This window comes from Talpa occidentalis, unplaced genomic scaffold (genome assembly GCF_014898055.3).
Source record: "Talpa occidentalis isolate TD23 unplaced genomic scaffold, MPIMG_talOcc4v2.1 talOcc4.8, whole genome shotgun sequence".
Taxonomy (NCBI): Eukaryota; Metazoa; Chordata; class Mammalia; order Eulipotyphla; family Talpidae; genus Talpa; species Talpa occidentalis.
The window spans coordinates 18,911,103-18,935,485 of NW_023605194.1; the positions used below are offsets into that span (position 1 = coordinate 18,911,103).

The 24,383-nt window shown below is 41.7% G+C and overlaps 1 protein-coding gene across 1 annotated transcript; it reads right to left on the reverse strand.

Annotated features, from left to right (window-relative positions):
• Positions 1-227: 227 nt before the first annotated feature.
• On the reverse strand, positions 228-24,241 carry AS3MT (arsenite methyltransferase). Its single transcript, XM_037495854.2, has 11 exons — positions 24,110-24,241; positions 23,838-23,878; positions 23,447-23,574; positions 21,949-22,099; positions 20,497-20,633; positions 19,677-19,746; positions 16,884-16,965; positions 7,783-7,914; positions 7,312-7,454; positions 5,725-5,859; positions 228-775 (listed from the first exon to the last, which is right to left on the reverse strand). Coding segments are annotated over exons 1-11 (1,128 nt in total). The 5' UTR covers positions 24,111-24,241; the 3' UTR covers positions 228-667.
• Positions 24,242-24,383: the final 142 nt, after the last annotated feature.

The window sequence follows — 24,383 nt, forward strand, 5'->3', positions numbered from 1 at the left end:
TAGGAGCCTGATTTAATGAGAATACGTAGTAAAAGTCCAAAAGGTGCTGCCAGGTCAGAATTTTTCTTGAAACTCTCTACAAGCCTTTCTTTTTTTTTTTTTTTATAGAGGCATGTTTTATTTATTTATTTGTTTGTTTGTTTGTTTTGTTTATACATGCACTGGGTATAGTCAGAAGCGTGGGAGGGTGAAAGAATTCACCAGAGCCAGAGCGGGGAGCAGAGCAGGCAGAAGGACCGAAGTACACTGCTGAGGGGAGCAGCGGGCGACAGGAGAGGTCTGCGCGCCATGTGGGACCCTCCTCCGGTGGCTGGGGAGCAGCCAGGGATCGAACCGGCGCCACAGAGGTCGCCAGCAGCTTCGAAGGCCACTGTCAGCCAAAGCAGTAACACTGCTTCTCATTTCCATGTCTGACCACTAGGTGGCGGCAGAACTTTGACGTAAGCAAGAAACAGAAAAATTGCTCAAGAGGTCTTTAAGTGATTTGCATGAATCTTCATTAATACCTTCTAAATATAAATCACTGATTTTTATCAGTGACCTAGAACACCATGGCTTTCTGCCTTTTATTCTTTCGTATGGTCTGTACTAGGTGAAAAGCAGGTTAAGAGACATGTGCAACACATTCCTTAGTCTCCCGCCTGCTATCTATTGATCTGCTGCAGTTTTAACAGCACTTCTTTGTGCCACAGCTGCTGCTAGCAACATCAGGGGGACATCTGGACTTCATGTTGTCAGATTCCTCTGCAAGCTTGAATGGATCCATGATTATATCCTGTCAAAAAGCAAAACAAATGGGAGCACAAGTTAAAGCTTTTGATGTACCTGAACACATATATCAGCTTGCTTTACATTGATTTACCTAGAAGTGAGATACAATTTTAAAATTCTGTAAGCTCCGGGGAATAGTAGCAGTCGTTCAGTTACATAAAGCTGGGCACATTTTCCTGAAATTTTAAATCAATTACTACTTTCAAAATAAACTTCATTTAAAACTTTTAAAAGGTGGTGCTTCTTGGGCCAAGAGAATTGATTTCACTTTGTTTTCTCTTATGGGATTCCCATTTGCATATGCCTTTTACCCTTTTGGAATTGAGACCCTGAAATGCTTAGACTGCTTTCTCTCTCTGACTCCAGTCTCCAGAAATATGTGAGCAAGACAAGACGGTAAATCCTAGGCATTAGAGACACCAATAGCAACTGCTGATGTTCAGATGATGAGACTGTCAACAATGGCCAGAAAGACTGTAGGGCAGTGTAAGTAGAATTTTCAAAAGACAAGATGCAGTCTTTAATTTTTGTTCTTTCACCTGCAAGTGAAATGTCTCCAACAGCAGTGCCAATGGGGCCAGATAGAAACTAGGCACAAAGGTAGGACATTGAGAGCATGAACAAGCTACCTTACATAGTTGATAATGAATTTATTGAGCATAAATTTATAGTTTTACTATTTTCTGTTGGCCACTGCAACTAGAAGGGTGTAGGAGACAGGCACTGACTCTGCCGTTCATGAAATTACAGACTTAATGGCCACTTCCTTTACTCGTGGCCTTGATCTTACTGGCTCACACTCTCCACCATTCCAAAATGCAGAGGTCATGTAGACTCCCTAACAGGCAAGCATCCAGGAGGGCATGTCCAAGTCTGGAAGAAGGCTAGTTATGCTGGGCTCTACCACCAGGCATTCATAGCCATTGCATTTCCTCCTCTGTGTACATTGGAAGGCCGGGTCAAAAGAGTTAGTCTCTCCTCTTTTTCACCCAGGAAACTTGTTCTTCCCATTTCATGTCCTGACATCAATACCACTTCCAAATGCATGCTGCCAGCCCTAACATCTCAAAACTTGAATAAAAGGTGAACATACCATCCTTTCCAGCACCAGTGTCCTATGAGTCTGTGAAAAGTATAGAGTGGCACAGCCTACTGGTTAATAATGTCACCTCTAGAATCAGATCTGAGTTCAAATTCACCACTTTCTAGCTGTGTGACCTGGATTGGTAAATTTATCTTTCTGAGCCTTAGTTTTTTCATCTGTAAAGTGAGGATAATCAGGGTTATTGTAAGGACCACACGGTGGGATGCCTTGTACGATAAAGATTAGATCCTCTGCATTACTATTGTGCATGTTATCAGTCCCACTACTATTAATTGGACACAGCACAAATCTCATCTGCACCATTTCAGATGCTGCAATTCTAATCATGTATCTTTAATATCAAAACACATTTTGTTGTTCAGGATTAGAGAGGGAGGAGGAGGAGAAAAAAGAAAAAGGCAACTCTCAGAAATTCAACAACAGGGCCTCCCCTGGTGGCGCAGGCGTTTAAGCACCGCGCTGTGAAGCTGTCCACAGCCTCTGCAGCGCCAGTTCGATCCCGGCTGGCCGGCGAGGGTTCCACATGGTGCGGCAGACCTCTCCTGTCCCTCTCGCTGCTCCCCTCAGCAGTGTATTTCATCAGTCTGCCTGTTCTGTTCCCCGCTCTGTCTCTGGTGAATCTGCTCACCCTCCCACGCATCTGGCCTGTACCCCGGTTCTTGTATAAATAAATAAATTAAAAAAAAAAGAAATTCAACAACAGTGATTACTAAGTCAATCCTCAGTAAAAGTTACAGTTTTTCTTCCTCTGTTGCAACAGTGGATGGGAAGACGTAAGAGCAATTCCTTGCACGCCACCTGCCTGCACTTTACTCTAGGGTTTATCATAAAAGGTCTACCATGAAAAAGATAAGAAAGTCCTCCAAAAGCACAAGGTTATATTTCTAGGACACACAGCTGTTTCATTCTTTACTCTTCCTTCAGTGTCAATTACTCCCATTTCAAAAACTTGGAACCTATCTAAAGATTTGGCGTATCTGTAGACAGAAAGAAATATGGCAGAGAAGACAGGAGACTGCTGGGATAAACCAGCAGAATGTTAACATTCATATATCTGACTTCAAGAACCTGCCTGCACTTGACCCCCAATGCTCGCAGGAAGAACAGGGGAGCTATGCTGGAAGAAATGGCCTTCTGCAGCAGTGAACATATTTATTTTTATAGCCAGAGACACTATGGCCAGAGGAGAGATTTCTGTCCTTGTGGCTGTTCTCTTCTGAGAACGCTGGAGCCAGTACTCAGGAAACCAGTTACAGAATTGCAGTAATGAAAAATTCCAAAATAAACACTGATTCTGACCAGCAAGATTTTATCAATGAACTCTCAAGGTTTCAAAATACCAACAACACATATATGAAATGTTTAATGGGCTTAAAAGTCAGAAGTCAAATTTCTACTTTCCAAAAAATCGCCTTTTCAGAAAAACAGAAGAGTAATGATAGTAAAGTGCTGAAGAATTTGCTCTAAAGGAGGTTCCTGTACTTAGCTTGGGCTTGACTTATGCAGTAGGGGGCGCAAGGGGTTAAGCACCGCACTATGAAGCAATCTGCAGCCTCTGCAGTACGAGTTCGATCCCTGGCCGGCCAGAGAGAAACCCATGGCACAGCAGACCTCTCCTGACTTGCCCGCCGCTCCCCTCACCAGTGTATTTCAGTCAGTCTTCCCGTTCTGTTCCCCACTCTGTCTCTGGTGAATCCTCTCACCACCCGCCCCCCAACCCAGCCACATCTCTGGCTTGTACCCCAGCTCTTGTACAACAACAAAGCCATGAAATTACTAGAAGAATTTTATAACCTTGGATTAAGCAATCAATTCTTAGTTCTGGCCCCAAAAGTACAAGCAATCAAAGAAAAATTAGGTAAGTTGGATTTCATCATCATGGCTTCTTGACCTTTTGACTAAGATCAAATGAAGTTAAAAACTTTTTTCATCAGTTAAAAACTTTTGTGCATGAAAGGACACTATCGAAAGAGCAAAAAGACAAAGCCTAGAATGGATGAAATGTTTGCAAATCATATATCTGGTAAGGGTTTAGTATCCAGAACACATAAGGAACACTTACAACTGTATAACAAAAGGATAAACCAATCAAAAAATCAAAAGGACTTGAATAAACATTTCTCTAAAGAAAATATTCTAATGGTCAATAAGTGCATGAAAAGAAGCTCAATTTTACATTAGTTATTAGGGAAATCAAAATCAAAATCATGATGACATACCAATTCACACAGAACTAGGATAGCTACAATCAAAACAAAGCAGAAACTAACAAGTGTGGCAAAGATATAAAGAAATTAGAATCCTTGTACATTGCTGGCAGCTATGTGAATGGTACAGCTGCAGTGGAAACACTTTGGTGATTCCTCAAAAGGTTAAAGGTAGAATTACTATATGACTCAACAATTCCTCTCCAAGGTATGGGCCCCAAAGAAGTAAAAACAAGTACACAAATGGCACACAAGTAAAAACAAGTACACAAATGGTACACAAAGCACATGTAAATGTATGTCACAGCAATCCTATTCATAATGACCAAAAAGAGGAAACCACCCAAATGACCATCAACTGATGGGTGGGTAAACAAAAGGTGGTATATCCATACAATGGAATATTATTTGGCTACAAAAAGAAATAAAGTACTGACACATGGAAAAACCCTGAAAACATGTTAAGAAGAAAGAAGCTAGACACACAGGGCCAAGTAATTATTCCTCTTACATGAAATGCCCCGAATTGACAAATCCAGAGGCAGAAAGCAGATTAACTGTCGCTAGGACTTGGGGTAAGGGGAAATTGTGGCATGACTGCTTAATGGGTACTGGATTTCTTTTTGGGTAAATAAAGTTTCCTTGAACTGATAGTGGTGATGGTTGCACAACTTTGTAAAAGTACCCAAAGCCACTAAATTGTACACTTTAAAAAGGTAAAAATAATGAATTTTGTGTCACATGAGTTTTACCTCAAAATTTTAAAGTACTAAAAGGAAATTTAAGTAAATTTATGATATTCACAAAAAGCAGGTCTTTCTAATCATAATATTAAAGGCAGAAACCATAACGGAAATGACTACATAAAAACTGAAAATATCTACTTAAGGGGAAAAGAGCACAAATAAAAAGATAAATGACATGCTGAGAAAAGTACTTACAACATATAGTAGACAATCTTATACAGAACAATTTAAAAACAGCCAAATACCCCTCTAATAGAAAATGGTGAAAGGAATCATACAAAGAGGTTCAGAACAATGGATATAAATGGTCAATAAATATACCAAAAAGTTCAATGTATTCAAAATTAAACAGCAAATTATTTTTCTGCCTATCAGACAAGCAAAAATTTAGAAAATTATATCAAATGTTAATAAGAGTACAAGGAAAAGATACTCTCATACACGGTAGGTAGGCATGTGGAGTGGTACAATCTTTCTGGAAGACAATCTTTAAAATATCTATGCAGAATCTGAATAATTTTTTCCATGGTAGTTCTTAACCTTTTTTTGTATCTGAACTGCTCTGAGAACCTGATGAAAGTAATAGACTCTTTCCCAAGAAAATATATACTCACACAAACACACACACACGCTCTCATTTCAAGGGGATCATGGATGTTCTGAAGTCTGTTTTTGGATGCACTAGATTAGGAATCTCTGACTTACTGTCAGGATTGAGAAGAAGAAGCTATCAAGTTAAATCAACTCACTTCATAGGTACAAATATGTTAGAAATAAAGTATGGTAGCCAAGAAAATGAATAACAGTTTTTTCCTGCTTTAGTAGTCTGTGGCAAGCATAACAATTTTGTAAGCGGACCTCTGTTTGAAGACAGGGAATGGAAAGTCAAACAAACCTTTGATTCTAAAGTAGAACAACTTCCAGATGTTGGCAACTTCTCTCCAATTGGTCTGATCAAAAAATCTTGGGCAAATCGTGAATTTTTCAAGATAGCTGCTGTTTCTTCATCCACTTCAACAATTTCACCTTCCTGAAAGATAGCAGGAAAAAGCACATGCTAGTTTCATGCTCATTTCCAGATGAAACAATCCAGGGTCATAATCACTTTTTTTTTAAGTGGCAAAAGACACTCCTTATTCTAGCGTCTAGTCCCTTCTCCAAACAGATGTAAAATCACTGCTTTCTGAGTTACACCTTATTCGTCACTGAAATGGGGACTTTAAATGAGTGGTTTTTGATATGTCCCAAGGTATGTATTGGGCCCACACCTTGGGAATAAGGGGTAAGCACAGGAGACTGGGCTCACCAGCCTGCTCTCATTGGATAAAACTCTGCTCTTATCCTTTTATATATTGGTATTATATAAAGCAATGCATTACATACTAAATATTGGTGTTTTAAATACAATTTTGCTTCAAAAATTCTGTTATTGAAAGTTTTTTTTTAACCAAATGGATGGTTTCAAAGGCCCTTCTCACCCTGATGCTGTGAGTCAAGGAACAATACATCAGTGAAGAAGCATCAATGGTTCAACGGTATCAGGGGCCATTTAGGAGATTTGAAGATGCAATTTGAACCAAAAAATCAGAATAGAAACAATAAGTTCTTCCATCTTCTATTTACTATGTTCCCAGTATATACCAATGTTTTGCTAATAATACTGCTAATCATTCTAGAAATTCTGCAGAGGATATGTTATGATCCCTGTTTTTACATTGGAACAAACTGGATATAAAATAACTTTAGTGATTTAAGTTTACCCAAGTAATAAATAACAAAAACAGGATTCAAACCAAGATTTTTATTCTCAAAGTCTATTTTTCCATTTTGAGAAAACAAAGCCTACTCTACAAAAAAGTAGTAGAAATATCAGTGAGTGTCATCACTAAATACAAACAATCCCTTGATTCCATGACACAATTAAACAACTGAAATACCATTATTATGGTTATATAGGAAAACATTTGATTCCTAAGCTATACATGCTAAAATAGTTAAGGTAAAATATCATAATGCCTGCAACTTACTTTCAAAAAGTCAGTAAAACACACATACACACATGCCCACATGCATCAGGGAAGTGAGAAGCAACGCAAGGTTAAGAAAAGATACCTAGAACAAGGGTAAGAGTAGTAAGAATGCCAGAAGTCAAGGCCTCCCCAGTGGCATAGCGGGTTGAGTGCAGTGCTGTGAAGCTGTCTGCAGCCTCTGCAGCACGGGTACGATTCCTGGCCAGCCAGGGAGATTCCTACATGCAGTGGCAGACCTTTCCTGTGGCGCCCGCTGCTCCCCTCAGCAGTGCTTTCGGTCTGTCTGCCCGTCCTGCTCCCCACTCTTTCTCTGGTGAATACTCTTACCCTCCCGCGCCTCTGGCCTGTACCCCAGCTATTGAATAAATAAAAAATAAATCTTTTTAAAAAATCTAATATCTAAAAAAAAAAAAAGAAAAAGAATGCCAGAAGTCATGGAATGTTTTATTTACCTTAAATGTGAAATTTGCATCAAATATTAGTTCTTTCTCATGTCCTGTGAGTCCTCCATTGTAAATAACTTGGCATCTTTTGGCTGGTCCTGTCTTAGGGAGTTTGAAGAGACGAAATGTTGCAGAAACAAAACGACAGTCACCTAAAAAGACAATTAGTTCACAGTTCATCTCTACCACTCCAATAGCCACTGGTCTACTCAGCAGATGAAGAGGGTACATATTTAAAAGATGATTTTCATCTTTGCATGCCAACAAATGTCTTTTGGAGCACTTCACTCTATTGAAAGAATGTCTGTAAAGTACTTTATTAAATTCCAACTGTGAGCAGTTTGTCTTGAACAGGAGACAAGCTAGAGATTTCTAGATGACACAAGGTCTCTCTTGAAGAGAGTCACTGAGTAGATACTCGCTAATCAAATGTTAACCATTCGGGGTGCAGTTATAATAGCCCCTGCTGTTGTTTCTTACCAGTCATACTCTCTAGTTCCTTGTTTTGAATTGTAATGAGATGGGCAGTGACCAAACGTGGAGAGCAGAAACCAATTTTTTGGGCAAGGGCGGCAAGATCCTTCCAGTACAAAGCACCTCCGAGGCACTCGCCTAAAAGAAGAAAACACAGACTGGTGAGTACAACTAGGTGTAATGGTGTTAATCCTCTATAGAATTGATTAGGATAGTTTAAAAAAGATCCTAGAAATAGAAGAAGGACCTGCATGCCCCCCTTCCAAGTTCTAGAAAGTCCGTTAAAACAGGGCATGCTGGTCCTCCCTGGTGGTGCAAGAGATTAAGACACAATCTATGGTTTTTTTGGGGGGGTGGATCAACATGGCGGCAAGGAAACTCTGCGAATAAGATTTCCCATTAAAAAAAGTTAATAGGGAGGAAAAGCGGCAGGTCCCAGTCAGGACTGGGACACGGAAGATAAACGGACGACTCTAGCAAACTACCCAAAGAAGAAAGTTGCCATAAAAGAGGACTAGAAGGGAGGAAAGCTCAGAACCCTCCTACCCTCCCCCACCCACAAAGTCGGCACTCTCTGACCAACAGAAAGGAGGAAAAAAACAAAAAAAAAACTAAAACAACCAACAAGAACAAACTACGCATCAAGCAGGACTGTGAGTGGAAAGGAACTATTTCAGCCACCACGACCCATGAACTGGAGCTGTGGAGATCACTGCAGGATTCGCCGCGGAGGTGAGCAAACAGCTCCAGGCGCCATTAGAGAAAAACAAAGACTCCCGGAGACCTGCACACAGCCCCGGGCTGGCCGATAAGCTTGCACGGGAAAGCGGCGCGCTTGAAAAGCAAACACAGATCGCGGCTGCCCAGGTCCCCACGCCTGTGACCTAGGCTTGCGGGGAGACGCGTGGGGGCCCTCACTGAGGTGAATGTCCCTCACTGAGTAATCAGAAACCAGGCGCCCGGGCACGGGAGCGGGGTGCAAATGGCGCCATTTCTGCGGACACTAAACTGGGCTACAGCCCACGTCCTGGACCTGAGGGCTTTGGAACTGAGACTTAGGGCACGAAATTCGGGGCGTGGGTTCCCCACGATGGTGGAGCACAAGGCAGACACAGCACCCCAAAGCCATTGAGGCTTTCCCCACCACTCCCACTCTGTTCCCCCTCCCATGGGGTGAAAAAAAAACAGCTCCCCAAGGACACTAGGAGAGATCTCTGGTGCCACCTAGTGACCAGAAAAAAAAAATCACCAACACCCCATAGAACAGGGACCTTTCTTCAGAAAAGACTGCTTGAAACCAGCAGAAGGCTCCCAGAGGAGCCAGTGGTGAGCTGGGAAGTTCGCCCACGCCAGGCCCCTTCTGACCAGCAGTTCAAGACCAGAGGGGGAGTGGGCACCCACGGTTGGGGTAGACCAGGCATGCAGAAGAGTGTGCCCGAGACCAGGCGTGCAGGGAGTGCGTCCCGCATTGCCATTTTAGAACAGGGACATTTCTTCAGTAAAGACTGCCTGAAACCAGAAGAAGGCTCCTGGAGGAGCCAGAGGTGAGCTGGGAAGTTCGCCCATGCCAGACCCCTTCTGGCCTGCAGTCCCAGCCCAGAGGGGGAGTGGGAACCCACTGCCAGGGCAGACCAGGCACACAGGGAGTGCGTCCCACATCGCCATTTTAGAACAGGGACATTTCTTAAGTAAAGACTGCCTGAAACCAGCAGAAGGCTCCCGGAGGAGCCAGAGGTGAGCTGGGAAGTTTGCCCACGCCAGGCCCCATCTGGCCTGCAGTCCGAGCTCAGAGCGGGAGCAGGAAGCCACCGCCAGGGCAGCCCGGGCACACAGGGAGTGCATCCCGCATCGCCATTTTAGAACAGGGACATTTCTTCAGTAAAGACTTCCTGAAACCAGAAGAAGGCTCCTGGAGGAGCCAGAGGTGAGCTGGGAAGTTCGCCCATGCCAGGCCCCATCTGGCCTGCAGTCCAAGCCCAGAGAGGGAGCGGGAACCCACCACCGGGGCAGATCAGGCACGCAGGGGAGTGTGTCCCCGCATCGCCATTTTAGAACAGGGACCTTTCTTCAGTAAAGACTGCTTGAAACCAACAGATGGCTCCCAGAGGAGCCAGAAGGGAGCAGAGAAGTTTACCCAAGATGCCGGCCAGTCCCAGCAACACAGTGTCCCAATGCATACGGCAAATTAGAAAACAGACAGTAGGGAGTAGAAGAACCACATGCAACCTAGCAACTCCTCAGGAAAAAAGCACACCACAAAAAGAAAACCACCCCCCAGATTGCAACGACAGTAACTTGGAAGAACCTCTCAGCCTTCCAGAAAGAGAATTTAAAATTGCCATGATTAAAAAAAAATAACAGAAGTCATAAAGGAAAACAATGATAAGGGAAAAATAATCAACGATCAGAAGAATGAAATTGAGTCCCTAAAGAGGGAAGTAAAAGAAATGCAGGAAATCAAAGAATTAATGGAGGCACTAAAGAACTCTGGGAAAAGCAATGAAAGCAGAATAGATGAAATGGAAGAACGAATAAGCACTCTTGAAGACACAGAAATAAAAAGAACCAAAACAGAAAAGGAAAGAGAAGTAAGAAGGAAAAAGACCGAAGAAAGACTTCGGGAACTATCTGACTCCATGAGGAAAGGAAATATAAGAGTTACAGGAATACCAGAAGGAGAGGAGAGAGATGTAGGAACAGAGAAAATATTCAAGGAGATAATTGAAGAGAACTTCCCAAATGTGAAGAAGGAGCTGAAAATTGACATACAAGAAGCAAGAAGAACACCAAACTTCCACGACGAAAGGAAAAATACAGCAAGACACATAATAGTAAAGCTCCCAAGAATCCAGGACAAGGAAAAAATAATGAAGCTGACAAGAGGGAAGAAACAGATAACATTCAAAGGAAAACCAATCAGGCTGACATCAGACTTCTCCGAAGAAACACTACGGGCAAGGAGAGAGTGGAGGGACATAGTTAACAGACTCCAAGAAAACAGATGCCAACCAAGAATACTCTATCCCACAAAGCTCTCCTTCCTCTATGAAGAAAGAATAAGGACCTTCCCAGACACACAGAAACTCTGGAATTTCATTATGACTAAACCCCCACTCCAAAAAATACTACAAGGAGTCCTAAAGCCAGAAACTCAGAGGGACGAATAACAACAAAAGAAGGCCAAAAAAAAAGTTATTAAAAGAAAAATAAAATCAAAGGAAAGACAAACACAAAGGCAAATACAGATGCTAACATATCAATATTAACTCTAAATGTAAAGGGACTAAACTCTTCAATAAAAAGACACAGAGTCGCAGGCTGGATTAAGAAACAAAACCCAACCTTTTGCTGTCTCCAAGAAACACATTTAGCTACAAAAGATAAAAATAGACTCAAAGTTAAAGGATGGAAAACAATCCTACAAGCAAATGGACCAAAAAAGAAAGCAGGAACAGCTATACTTATATCAGGTAAAACAGATTTCAAACTCAAAAAGATAAAAAGAGACCCCAACGGTCACTACATTATGAACAAGGGGACAATACTTCAAGAAAAAATCATACTCATTAACATATATTCACCAAACGAAGGAGCACTAAAATATATCAGACAACTATTGTCATCTCTGAAAACAGACATCAGAGAAAACACATACGTAGTGGGAGACTTCAACACACCACTATCAACAATGGATAGATCAACGAGACAAAAAATAAGTAAAGACACTAAAGCTCTAAATAAGGACCTAGAGTGCTTGGGCTTAACAGACATCTATAGAACACTAAACCCAAAAAAAACAGAGTACACATTTTTCTCAAGCGCACACAGATCATTCTCCAGGATCAATCACATACTGGGACACAAGACAAACATCAACAGATACATCAAGATTGAAATCATACCAACCATCTTTTCTGACCATGAAGGCATCAAACTAGAAAAAAACCATAAAAAGAAGGCAAGGAACTCTCCTACCTCATGGAGATTGAAATCCACACTACTGGAAGACCACTGGACTAATGAGGAGATCAAAGAAGAAATTAGAAAATTCTTTGAATTGAATGACAATGAGGACACCAATTTCCTAAATGTATGGGATGCAGCAAAAGCAGTAATAAGAGGAAAATATATAGCAATAGAGGCTCACATCAAGAAACAAGAAAGAACTCAATGAAACAAGCTAATCTCGAAGCTCAAAGATCTAGAAAAAGAACAACAAAAAAAAACCCAAAACCAGTAGAAGAAAAGAAATAATAAAAAACCAAAGCAGAAATAAATGAAATTGAAACTAAAAAAACAATTCAAAAGATCAATGAAACCAAGAGCTGGTTCTTCGAAAAAAATCAATAAAATAGACAAACCCCTAGCCAGGCTCACAAAGGAAAAAAGGGAGAAAGCACAAATAAACAGGATCATAAATGAAAGAGGAGAAATCACAACGGACACAGCAGAAATCAAAAGAATAATCAGTAACTACTATGAACAGTTATATGGAAACAAGTTCAACAATCTAGAGGAGATGGACAAATTCCTACAACTCTACAATCACCCAAAGCTAGATAAAGAAGAAAGAGAACACCTAAACAGACCAATTACAAGCAGTGAAATTGAAATGGTAATCAAAAACCTCCCCAAAAACAAAAGCCCAGGACCTGATGGATTTACAAATGAATTCTACCAAACATTCAGAGATGAATTAGTGCCTATCCTTCACAAACTCTTCCAAAAAATTGAGAAGGAAGGGACAATACCAAACATGCTCTGTGAAGCCAACATTACACTAATACCAAAACCGAACAAGGACAACACAAAAAAGGAAAACTACAGGCCAATCTCCCTAATGAACACTGATGTAAAAATCCTCAATAAAATTTTAGCTATCAGAATCCAACAATGTATCCATAAGAGAATTCACCATGACCAAGTAGGATTCATGCCAGGGACACAAGGATGGTTCAACATCTGAAAATCAATCAACGTTATCCAACACATCAACAAAAAGAAATATAAAAACCATATGATAATATCAATCGATGCTGAGAAAGCTTTCAACAAAGTGCAACACCCATTCATGATAAAAGCCCTTGAAATTCTTGAGATACAAGGAACATACCTCAACATCATAAAGGCCATATATGACAAGCCAACAGCCAGTATCATTCTCAATGGTGAAAAGTTGAAAGCATTTCCATTAAGATCTGGAACAAGACAAGGATGTCCACTCTCACCACTGCTTTTCAATGTAATACTGGAAGTCCTAGCCAGAGCAATAAGACAAGAGAAAGACATACAAGGAATCCAAATAGGAAAAGAAGAAGCCAAACTATCACTCTTTGCAGATGATATGATAATATACATAGAGAACCCCAAAAACTCCACAGAAAAACTAATTCAACTCATCAATCAGTTCAGTAAAGTGGCAGGATACAAAATCAACACACAAAAGTCAGTAGCCTTCCTATACACAAACAATAAATCTGAAGAAGAAGAAATAAAAAAAAAAAATCCCTTTTATTATTGAAACAAAAAAAATCAAATACTTAGGAATAAATCTAACCAAAGAGGTAAAGGACCTATACAAAGAAAACTATAAAACACTGTTAAAAGAAATAGAAGAAGACACAAAGAAATGGAAAGACATCCCCTGCTCATGGATTGGAAGAATAAACATTATTAAAATGGCCATCCTTGGGCCTCCCCTGGTGGCGCAGTGGTTGAGCGCTGGGCTGCGAAGCTGCCCACAGCCTCTGCAGTAGCGGTTCGATCCCCGGCCACTTGCGAGGGTTCCACATGGTGCAACAGACCTCTCCTGCCGCATCCGCTGCTCCGCTCAGCAGTGTATTTCGTCAATCTGCCTGTTCTGTTCCCCACTCTGGCAAACTCTCTCACCCTCCCACGCTTCTGACTGTACCCAGTGCTTGTATAAATAAATAAATAAATAAATAAATAAATAAATAAATAAATCTTAAAAAAAATGGCAATCCTACCAAAAGCAATATAAAGATTCAATGCTATTCCAATTGGAGCAAAGAAAGTTTGTTCAATAAATGGTGCTGGGAAAACTGGGTCACTACATGCAAAACAATGAAGCTTGACCACTACCTCACACCATACACAAAAATCAACTCAAAATGGATTAAAGAACTAGACATAAGACCTGAAACCATAAAATACATAGAAGGAAATATAGGCGAAACACTACGGGATTTGCACATCAAAGACATCTTTACAGACACATCACCCAAAGCAGTGAGAGTGAAGGCAAAGATAAACAGCTGGGACTACATCAAATTAAAGAGCTTCTGCACAGCAAAAGAGACAATAACAAAAACAAAGAGAAACCCCACCAACTGGGAGAACATTTTTGCACACAACACCAATGATAAAGGACTGATCACAAAAATCTGCGCAGAGCTGATGAGACTCAACAACAATAAAGAAAATAATCCAGTCAAAAAATGGGCAGAAGAGCTAAAAAGAAACTTCTCTGAAGAGGAAATGCAAATGGCCAACAGGCATATGAAAAAATGTTCAACATCACTTGTAATCAGGGAAATGCAAATCAAAACTACCATGAGATACCGTCTTACACCAGTGAGAATGGCACATATTAAAAAAACTAGCAACAACAAATGTTGGCGAGGATGTGGAGAAAAAGGAACTCTCCTGCACTGTTGGTGGGAGTGCAAACTGGTCCAACCACTGTGGAGAGCTGTGTGGAGATTTCTGGACCTACTAAACATAGAGCTTCCATATGATCCAGCAATTCCACTCCTAGGTATTTACCCAAAGGACACAGAAACATCAATTCCAAAGAATACCTGCACCCCTATGTTTATAGCAGCACTGTTTACAATAGCTAAGCTTTGGAAACAACCCAAATGCCCAAAAATAGATGACTGGATCAAGAAGATGTGGTACATATACACCATGGAATATTACTCAGCATTCCAAAAAGATAAACACATGCAATTTGCAGCAACATGGATGGCGCTGGAAGGGATCATGCTCAGCGAAATAAGCCAGAAAGAAAAAGAAAAATACCGGATGGTCTCACTCATAGCAGGAATCTAGAAAACTTTAATAAGGGACCAGGAAAATGAATAACTATAAGAATCAAAATCAACAAAAAACTATGAACCAGAGACACTATATGAGGGGTGGGGATCGGGGAGGGGAGATTTGGGGTCAAAATAAGGGGATTGCACTTGTATGGGGAATATAAAAATAAAATTTATTTAAAAAAAATAAATAATTAATAAATAAAACTTAAAAAAAAAAAAAAAAAGACAATCTATGAAGCTATCCGCAGCCACTGCAGCACAAGTTCAATTCCTGGCCAGGTTGGCGACCCACATGGCACAGCAAACCTCTCCTGACTCACCCACTGCTCCCCTCAGCAGTGTATTTCAGTCAATCCACCCTTTCTGCTCCCCACTCTGGCTCTGGTGAATCCTCTCACCCCCACGCATCTCTGGCATATACCCCAGCTCTTTTATGCATAAACAGATCTTTAAAATAATATATTTTAAAAAGTTTCAGTCTTAGGAAAAATGCTTAAAAAATTGAACACTAATTTCTAGATAGAAGGGTGCTCCCAGTTTTATTATATACACAGAGGGGAAAAAAAAAACTGAAGGGACTAAAATGTTAAAGAGGTTATTGCTAAGTTGTATGATTCGTAGTGATTTTTTCCTTTTTCCTTTTTCTAACTTTTAAACAATATCCATCTAGTATTGTATAATAAGAAAAACTAAAGTTTATTTTATTTTATTCTTTTATAGATTTATTTATTTATGCATACAAGAGCTGGGGTACAGGCCAGAGATGTGGGGGGTGAGAGAACCCACCAGAGACAGAGTGGGGAGCTGAACAGGGGCAGACTGACTGAAATACTCTGCTGAGGGGAGCAGCGGGTGAGTCAGGAGAGGTCTGCTGCACCGTGTGGGTTTCTCCCTGGCTGGCCAGGGAACAAACTTGTGCGGCAGAGGCTGTGGATTGCTTCATAGTGTGGTGCTTAACCCCTGGCACCACCAGTGAGGCCCCAATAAAGTTTATTTTAAAAGAACTTTTTATTTTAGGGCCTCCCCTGGTGGCGCAGGTGGTTGAGCGCTGCACTGTGAAGCTGTCTGTGGCCTCTGCATCACTGGTTCGATCCCGGCTGGACAGCAAGGGTCCCACATGTCAGGGCAGACCTCTCCTGTCTCACCCGCTGCTCCCCTCAGCAGTGTATTTTAGTTACTCTGCCTGTTCTGTTCCCCGCTCTGTCTCTGGTGAATTCTCTCACCCTCCCACGCATCTGGCCTGTTCCCCGGTTCTTCTATAAATAAATGAATCTTTTTTTTTTAAAAAGAACGTTTTATTTTATAATCAGACTGACTACATATATGCATTTCTAGCCTCCATGCCCAGAGATTCCATTAAAATTACAATAAATACGGCCTATTCAGGTGGCACAACAGTTGAGTGCTGGGCTGCAAAGCTGCCCGCAGCCTCTGCAGCACCGGTTCGATCCCCGGCTGCTGGCAAGGGTCCCACATGGCACACAGACCTCTCCTGCAGCGCCCGCTGCTCTCCTCAGCAGTGTATTTTGCAGTCTGCCTGTTCTGTTCCCAGCTCTGGCGCTGGTGAATTCTCTCACCCTCCCGTACTTCTGACTGTATCCAGTTCTTGTATAAATAAATAAATCTTTTTTTAAAATTACAATAAATAAAAATTAAATGGCCATAAATGAATAAAAGATATAATAATGATAAGATCATAAGGGATTTAGGGATATCAGCTGTGGAACAGTTGCCCTCATCTATATACTATAGCCTTCGAAGTATTTTTCACATTTATTTTTCACATTAATCTTATCACAGCCCTATAAGGCAGATTGTTTTCTACATTTTACAGTTGGGAAAACAATGACTCAACCAAATTAATGAAATTGGCCAAGATCATGCCACTTTGGAATGGCAAGGAAGGAATGCTGGAAACTGAGTCTTCCAACCTAATTCCATGTATTCCCACATCATGAAGTCTCATCCTGAATATCAGCATAATGGAGCTGTGACTCTGAACAATATTTGCCTTACAATAAAACCAAACAAATAAATACCTACCCCATAAAACTTTGTGTTTCCTGATTTCTTCTGGCAATTCAAGGCTAGCATAGACGTCACTGAAGTATAGCTCCCCACCGTGCTGAGAGGGCAGAATTTTAGTACAAAGGTTATGTTAGTCTCAGATAGCAAAGAAAGAATTTCAGAGACAAAATAAATTTTAAAAACCAACAGAAGTGCTTGAACTGACCTTTGTGAACAATTAACAGTTACAGCCAATGGCCAAGTGCCAAGATTCTTTTTTCAGGTACTAACAGGTAATAAAATAGGTTTTCAGGACTGTCCCAAACATGTTAGCACCACACCTGCCCTGGCAGAGCCCCCACCAACAGTCCCCAGTGACCTTGCACTGCATTAAATCCAATTTCATTTCAGTATAGGATAGCTGAACATGGTGAGCTCAAAGCATTCTCAATAGAGGTTTCTTGGAAAGAAACACATCCCAAACACCTCCAATTACGCCTATCTATGTCTTTTTTTTTAAAAAAACACTGTATCATCAACTATAAGGCAGAGCATTTTTTTTTAATATTTTTTAAAATTTTATTTATTTATGCATACAAGAGCTGAATACAGGCCAGAGATGCGGGGTGGTGAGAGGATTCACCAGAGACAGAGTGGGGAACAGAACAGGCAGACTGACTGAAATACACTGCTGAGTGGAGCAACGGGTGAGACAGGAGAGGTCTGCTTCACCATGTGGGTTACTCCCTGGCCGGCCAGAGATCGAACTTGTGCTGCAGAGGCTGTGGATTGCTTCATAGTGCAGTGCTTAACCTGCTGTACCACCAGGGAGGCCCAAAGCAGAGCATATTAACCAAGTTATAAACTGTGGAAGTTAATCTTGGGATTGCTATGAATATTGTTGTTTGAATATTGCCAAAGATAATAAAAAAAATTACCACCCCATTAATTCTACAACATCCAAAAGCAACATCACTTTGGTTGAAATTCCTAATACAAACCTATCAAATATGGAAAAAGACAACAACAAAAAAGAACAGTTTCTGAAAGCCCAGAAACATAAGCTGGTGGATAAAATGGGTCACAAAGCAGAACTTCTAAGAGGATGGAACTGGTTGATGTGACACATTTAAGCAAAACTGGCTCTAAACATAATGAATAGCACTTGGAATTTCAGACAAGGAAAAAATTTCCTTTAAATAGTAAACTGGTTTCAAAATCTTTCATTACTTCTCTGGTTCTGAGGTGACTTTTATAAAACAATTTTTGGTTGTTTCTTACATAAAAAATACTGTAAGCAGAAAACTCATAATGACATCTGGTTGTGTTAAATTATTTTTCACAAACTTGCCTTAAAAGGTGAAAATGTTACAGTTTCAAGTACTTTTTGTAGCCTATCAGGCCTTTGTAAATGGCAAATACGGAGAATAAGAAATAATCTGTTAATAGATATACTTGTGTTTTATGTATATGTTTATGTTACATATGTGTTATACATATATTTATGTTGTGTGTGTGTGTGTGTGTGTGTGTGTATGTCTCTCTCCTAAATAAAGATACTCAGTTTACCTAAAATTTTATCTGGTCTGGAGGCCTCCCTGGTGGTGCAAGGGGTTAAATCTCAGCACAATCAAGCACTATGTGCAGCCACTGCAACACAAGTTGGATCCCCGGACAGGGAACTGACCCACATGGTGCAGCAGACCTCTCCTGCCTCGCCAGCTGCTCCCTTCAGCAGTGTATTACAGTAGATCTGCCTGTTCTGCTCCCCACTCTGTCTCTGGTGAATCCTCCTACCCTCATACTCTGGCCTATACCCCAGTTCTTGTATGCATAAATAAAAATAAATCTTTAAAAAAATTTTAGGCAGTCTGAACCACGTGCAGCCCCAGGCTTTTCTGTAACAAATGGAAGAAAATAAACAGTACTCATAAACTTCTCCCTCTTAAAAATTATATAAATTTTGTAATATTATATCTTTATGCATAACATTTTAAAAATATTGTCCTTAAAATCTCAGGAATATTAGTGATAAAGAGTTTCAAAATTTTAATTTTTTCAAATATTTATTTTATTTATTTGTACATACAAGAACGGGGGTATAGTTCAGAGGTACAAGGATTCACCAGAGACAGAATGCGGAGCAAAATAGCCAGACCTACTGAAATACACTGCTGAGAGGAGCAGCGGGCCAGGCAGGAGACAGGAGAGGTTGCTGCACCATGTGGGGTAGCTCCCTGGCCTGGGATCAAACTCATGCCCCAGCAGTGGCTGGCAATAGCTTGATAGCACTGAGACTTAGCCCCTGCACCACCAGGAAGGCCCAAGACAAATATTTTAATATGTTCAGTGACAATCATGACTCAGATTTATTATCTTTTGCAGCCTGAGAGAATGGTCCCCTACCATTCCCGTTTCTCGATACTCCTTTTTAATTTGGTGATACATGAAAGAGGTTTGAGTGCTCAGCTTAAGAGGGCAAGAACAAGGAACTCCCCTGGTGGGGCAGGCGGTTAAGCGCTGCGCTGTGAAGCTGCCCGCAGCCTCTGCAGCACCGGTTCGATCCCAGCTGGCCGGCGAGGGTCCCACATAGCGCAGCAGACCTCTCCTGTCTCGCCTGCTGCTCCCCTCAGCAGTGTATTTCGTCACTCTGCCTGTTCTGTTCCCGCTCTGTCTGTGGTGAATCCTCTTACCCTCCCGCTCATCTGGCCTGTACCCTGGTTCTTGTATAAATAAATTAATTAATAAAAAAAAAAGAGGGCAAGAACATGATAGATAGGTCTGCCCTCAATGGTGTTTACGCATCACTTGTCTCCCTCACCTCCTTACCTTTAGCACTCGATATACCTCCTGTAGCACTTTTTGTTTATCAGGCACAAGGTTAATGACACCATTTGATCTTAAAAAGAATAGAGACAATGTCAAGCAAATCTGTGCACTACTCAGAGATCTTTAAATACTTTCATTCTTAAAGATAGTTCCCACCATTTTCTCAAGGCACTATTCTTCCTGCCTCTCTTCTTGCTTCTCCACACTCAACTTTTGCCCAAGACAAGGAAGGTGGACAGTGTTTAACATCTCAATAAACTGTGAGTGAATTTAACATCTCAATAAACTGTGAGTGAGTTTAACATCTCAATAAACTGTGAGTGAGTTTGAGTATGCAGAAAAAAACACCAGGCATAATTCTTATTTGTTTCTGCCCTGATGTTCACCATGCAACAAAATGAAATCTAGGAACAGATGCATGTCTTATGCCACATGTAAACAGGCTAAGTTCCTCAAAGGCAGCTTTAAGAAAGCTGTCACTCGGATATGAGTTCACAGCTTGGGGGAAAGAGAGAAACATAGAATCCTATAAATTGGCCATGAAAATAATACTTAGGATCACAGATCAGTGGAGATTGTATGAGCAGACTCAGTGCAGTGAGCTTGCTGGTTTTTGGAGCTCATCAGTTCATGATTAAGTTTAAAATAAGTTCCTTAGGCAAGAGTGTTCTGCAATCAGTGGGCTACAAGCAGCTCAGACCACCTCCCTTCCTTTATGAAGTCATGTTAACACCCTAAATAAGGATCAATCCAGCAAAAAAGGGGTGACATTTCAGTGTCCAACAATAAGCAGATTATATTCATATAAGGATATACCTACATAACAATATCATAACTCTCATTCTTGATTCCAGCCTCTTTCAACTTCTCTATGTAGCCATGAACAAAAGTCACATTGGGTGTCTGGAAGCCATATCTTTCCATGTGATATGCAATGTACTTTTTAGCTACTTCTAACTAAAAGAAGAAAAAATACAGATTTGATAATGAGCATTTAAAAATACTACTTCAGTCTTAAAATTTTTCCTATTACTAATGGAATATACTTCCCCCAGATCATTTTGGATAAGCAAGTATACAAATTCCTCTGGGCAAGCTGGAAATATGACAGCCCCTGACAACTCAATAGGGAATTAATTCCCTGCCTGATACATGGATTTTGTTTGAAGAGACTCTTCACTCAATAAATTATCTTTCAGAGAAAATAACCCAGTCAAAAAATGGGCAGAAGAGCTAAAAAGAAACTTCTCTGAAGAGGAAATGCAAATGGCCAACAGACATATGAAAAAATGTTCAACATCACTTGTCATCAGGGAAATGCAAATCAAAACTACCATGAGATACCATCTTACACCAGTGAGAATGGCACATATTAAAAAAACTAGCAACAACAAATGTTGGCGAGGATGTGGAGAAAAAGGAACTCTCCTGCACTGTTGGTGGGAGTGCAAACTGGTCCAACCACTGTGGAGAGCTGTGTGGAGATTTCTGGACCTACTAAACATAGAGCTTCCATATGATCCAGCAATTCCACTCCTAGGTATTTACCCAAAGGACACACAAACATCAATTCCAAAGAACACCTGCACCCCTACGTTTATAGCAGTACTATTTACAATAGCTAAGCTTTGGAAACAGCCCAAATGCTCCAAAATAGATGACTGGATCAAGAAGATGTGGTACATATACACCATGGAATATTACTCAGCATTCCAAAAAGATAAACACATGCAATTTGCAGCAACATGGATGGCGCTGGAAGGGATCATGCTCAGCGAAATAAGCCAAAAAGAAAAAGAAAAATACCGGATGGTCTCACTCATAGCAGGAATCTAGAAAACTTAAATAAGGGATCAGGAAAATGAATAACTATAAGAAAGTGAAAATCAAAATCAACAAAAAACTATGAACCAGAGACACTTTTTGGGGGGTGGGGGCCGGGAGGGGAGGGATTGGGGTCAGAATGGGGCATGTGCAGTTGTATGGGGGAATATAAAAATAAAATTTATTATTTAAAATAAATAAATAAATTATCTTTCAGGATAGATGGCAAAAAGGAAGAGATCAGACTCCTTTGGGTCACCATGATATTCATTTATCAGATCAAACTTCTGACTGTATTCTCCTAGAAAAGCCCTAATTGTCAAACTTGCAGCTCCAGGGCACAAACAGCAGCCTTCTGAAATTATCCTTGGAATTGGAAGGAAACAACTTCATCTCCAAAAGAATGCTTTTGAGGATTTTTTTCCCTTGTCTTCCAAATCATTCTCACCTGACCTTCTGTCATGTCTATTCCAGTGACATGTCCCTTCTCACCAACCAGTTGACTCACTGCATAGCAATCTCTGCCACTCCCACTACCCAGGTCCAAAATCCAGCAGTTTTCCAGACACTCCGGGACCACTATACCACAGCCGTAATACCTGGGAAATGAGAGAGCGAGAGAGAGAGAGAGACAGAGAGAGAGACACACACACAGAGAGAATTATAGAGATGTGTGTATATGTGTGTGTGTGTATATATATATATATATATATACAAATTGTTGTATATTTGTATATATATTGTATATTTGTTGTATATTTGTATATATATATATACAAATTGTTCCCATTAAGATTCTAGAAATAAATCTTATAAATTCTTCCTCACTCCTTTTTCCTCTTATATTATTCATTTAATTTCTATTTAGGCATTTAGTCTTCCTCACTAAGCTGGAAGCTCCATGAAAGGTGGGACTCCTTTTTTTTTTTTTTTTTTCAAATTTTTTAAGGTTTATTTTTATTTACTTATACATATAAGAACTGGGGTGTAAGCCACAGGTGTGAGGGGTTAGAGAATTCACCAGAGATAGAGTGGGGAGCAGAACAGGCAAATCTACTGAAATACACTGCTGAGGGGAACAGTGGGCGAGACAGAAGAGGTCAGCTGCACCATGTGGGTCATCTCCTCGGCCAAGGATCGAACCTGTGCTGCAGTGACTGCCAATAGCTTCATAGTGCTGCATCTTAACCCCTTGCGCCATCAGGGAGGCCCCGAAAGGTGGCACGCCTATCTGCTGTTCAACATTGTATTGCTGGGCACAGTGCCGGTACTAAGACAAGTAAGCCATGAAATAATACATTTGAGCACTATCTTAATGTCTAACACAGGTCCAGCGCTATCACAGCTATTGAAGGGAAAGAAAAGATTTCTGTCTCCTACATGTATACTCTAATTGGGGAGGCAAAACATGGGCCCAGGAAACATGTTCCATGATTTATTGACAAACTGAGTGGCACAGGCAGAACATGTTATAGTGGTTTAGGGAAGGGGTGCCCAAGTTTTGGGGAAGGCTTCAGGGTATGACATCAGTGAAGTGTTAGATGGGCAGGCTCTGGAAGGTAGAAAGGAAAGGAAAGGTATTCCAGATTGTTAAGCGCATGCTGGGCAGCAGTGTGATGGCGGTGAGGAAAGGAAAGGTCTGGCTAGAGCAGTATAGGGCATCAAGGAAGCCAAGGTTAGTAGGGAAGACTCAAACTGGACAATCTTAAATGTCAGGTTCAAGGAATGTCAATGTATTCTGTGAGTGCAAGGGGAGTGCTGGGGAGGAGGGGGGTTTTGGCAAGGAGGGGGTCATTGGAAACAGACTCTGTATGCTATAAAGTAGTTTTACCATTGACAAGGAAGCCTGAGGGATTGGGGGAGACAGCCAATTCCCTACTGACCAGCATCATCTTTTGGGAAAGCTGCAGTCTGGGGTATTCACGGAGGCAGACAGGGCACGCTACCTCAAGGTTACTTCTTCATGTACATTTTGCAGGGCTTCCCGGATGTGCTTGGGAACCTGTCTGGCTGGAGTGACACAGGCATTGGTCTGGAGGTCTGCTGATTTCTTCAGCACCTGTCCGTAGTAGTCCTAACCCAGGACCAAAGGTGAAAAGAGGTGGGGAAAGGAATGAGTTGGAGCTGGTGTCTGCAAAGTGAAGGTCCCCTTGAGTGTCCCAACACACACCCCAACCTTCAGGCCTTGGTCTGCTATTGCTTTCTGCAAGTTCTAAGCCCAGACTACCCTGCCCCTGCCCTTGGGGGTGCTGAGAGGAAGAGGTTGGGTCAGCGTAGGCTGGACTTGCACAGGCCTAGGGCTCCCCAGCCCACCATTGCAGGCCCAGCTGCTCTCACCTGCACGAGTTTCCAGATCTCCGTTTCCTGGAGGGCGGCCACTTTAAGAAGGGTTAAAGGGTAACAAAAAAGCTTGTACTTAGTAACAAGGGCGTGTGAAAAGGGGTGTGCTGGGAAGGCCGGTGGTTAGCTCCCTCCCTCCCTCGGTAACCACCCCCCCCCCCCCCCCCGAGAGTTCTGGGGGGCTGGGGAGGCACGGAGAGGGGCTGGGGGCCTGTTTAGAGAGCCGGTAGTGAGGGTTGGGACCGGGAGAAGAGGGGCCGCATTCTTACTGTCTCCTGGGTCTCAGAACTCCCGGACTAAGGTCCCGGTAGCCAGCTAGCCGAGGTTGAGCCTGCCCGAGGCCCCGCCCAGGGCAGGAAGGCCGGATGACCACGTGGCCGGCTAGAGCCCCGGCCTAGGCAGCCTGGAAGTGCAGGAACCCAGGGCTCTCGGACCCTGCCCCTGCGAGGCCGCTGCCACCTGTGCGCGCTTCTCCCGGCCTGGCTGGCCCAAAGCCAGCCTGGCTACCTTTACTCTTTCCCACGGGGGAAAGGACATTACTGT

Excerpts from the sequence above, each read along its gene's own strand:
- AS3MT (XM_037495854.2), bottom strand. Across the intron at positions 20,634-21,948 it reads TAGACATGACAGAAGGTCAG|TTAGAAGTAGCTAAAAAGTA; the intron begins GTGAGAATGATT and ends TTCTTCTTTTAG. Across the intron at positions 19,747-20,496 it reads GAGAGTTATGATATTGTTAT|ATCAAATGGTGTCATTAACC; the intron begins GTAGGTATATCC and ends ATTCTTTTTAAG.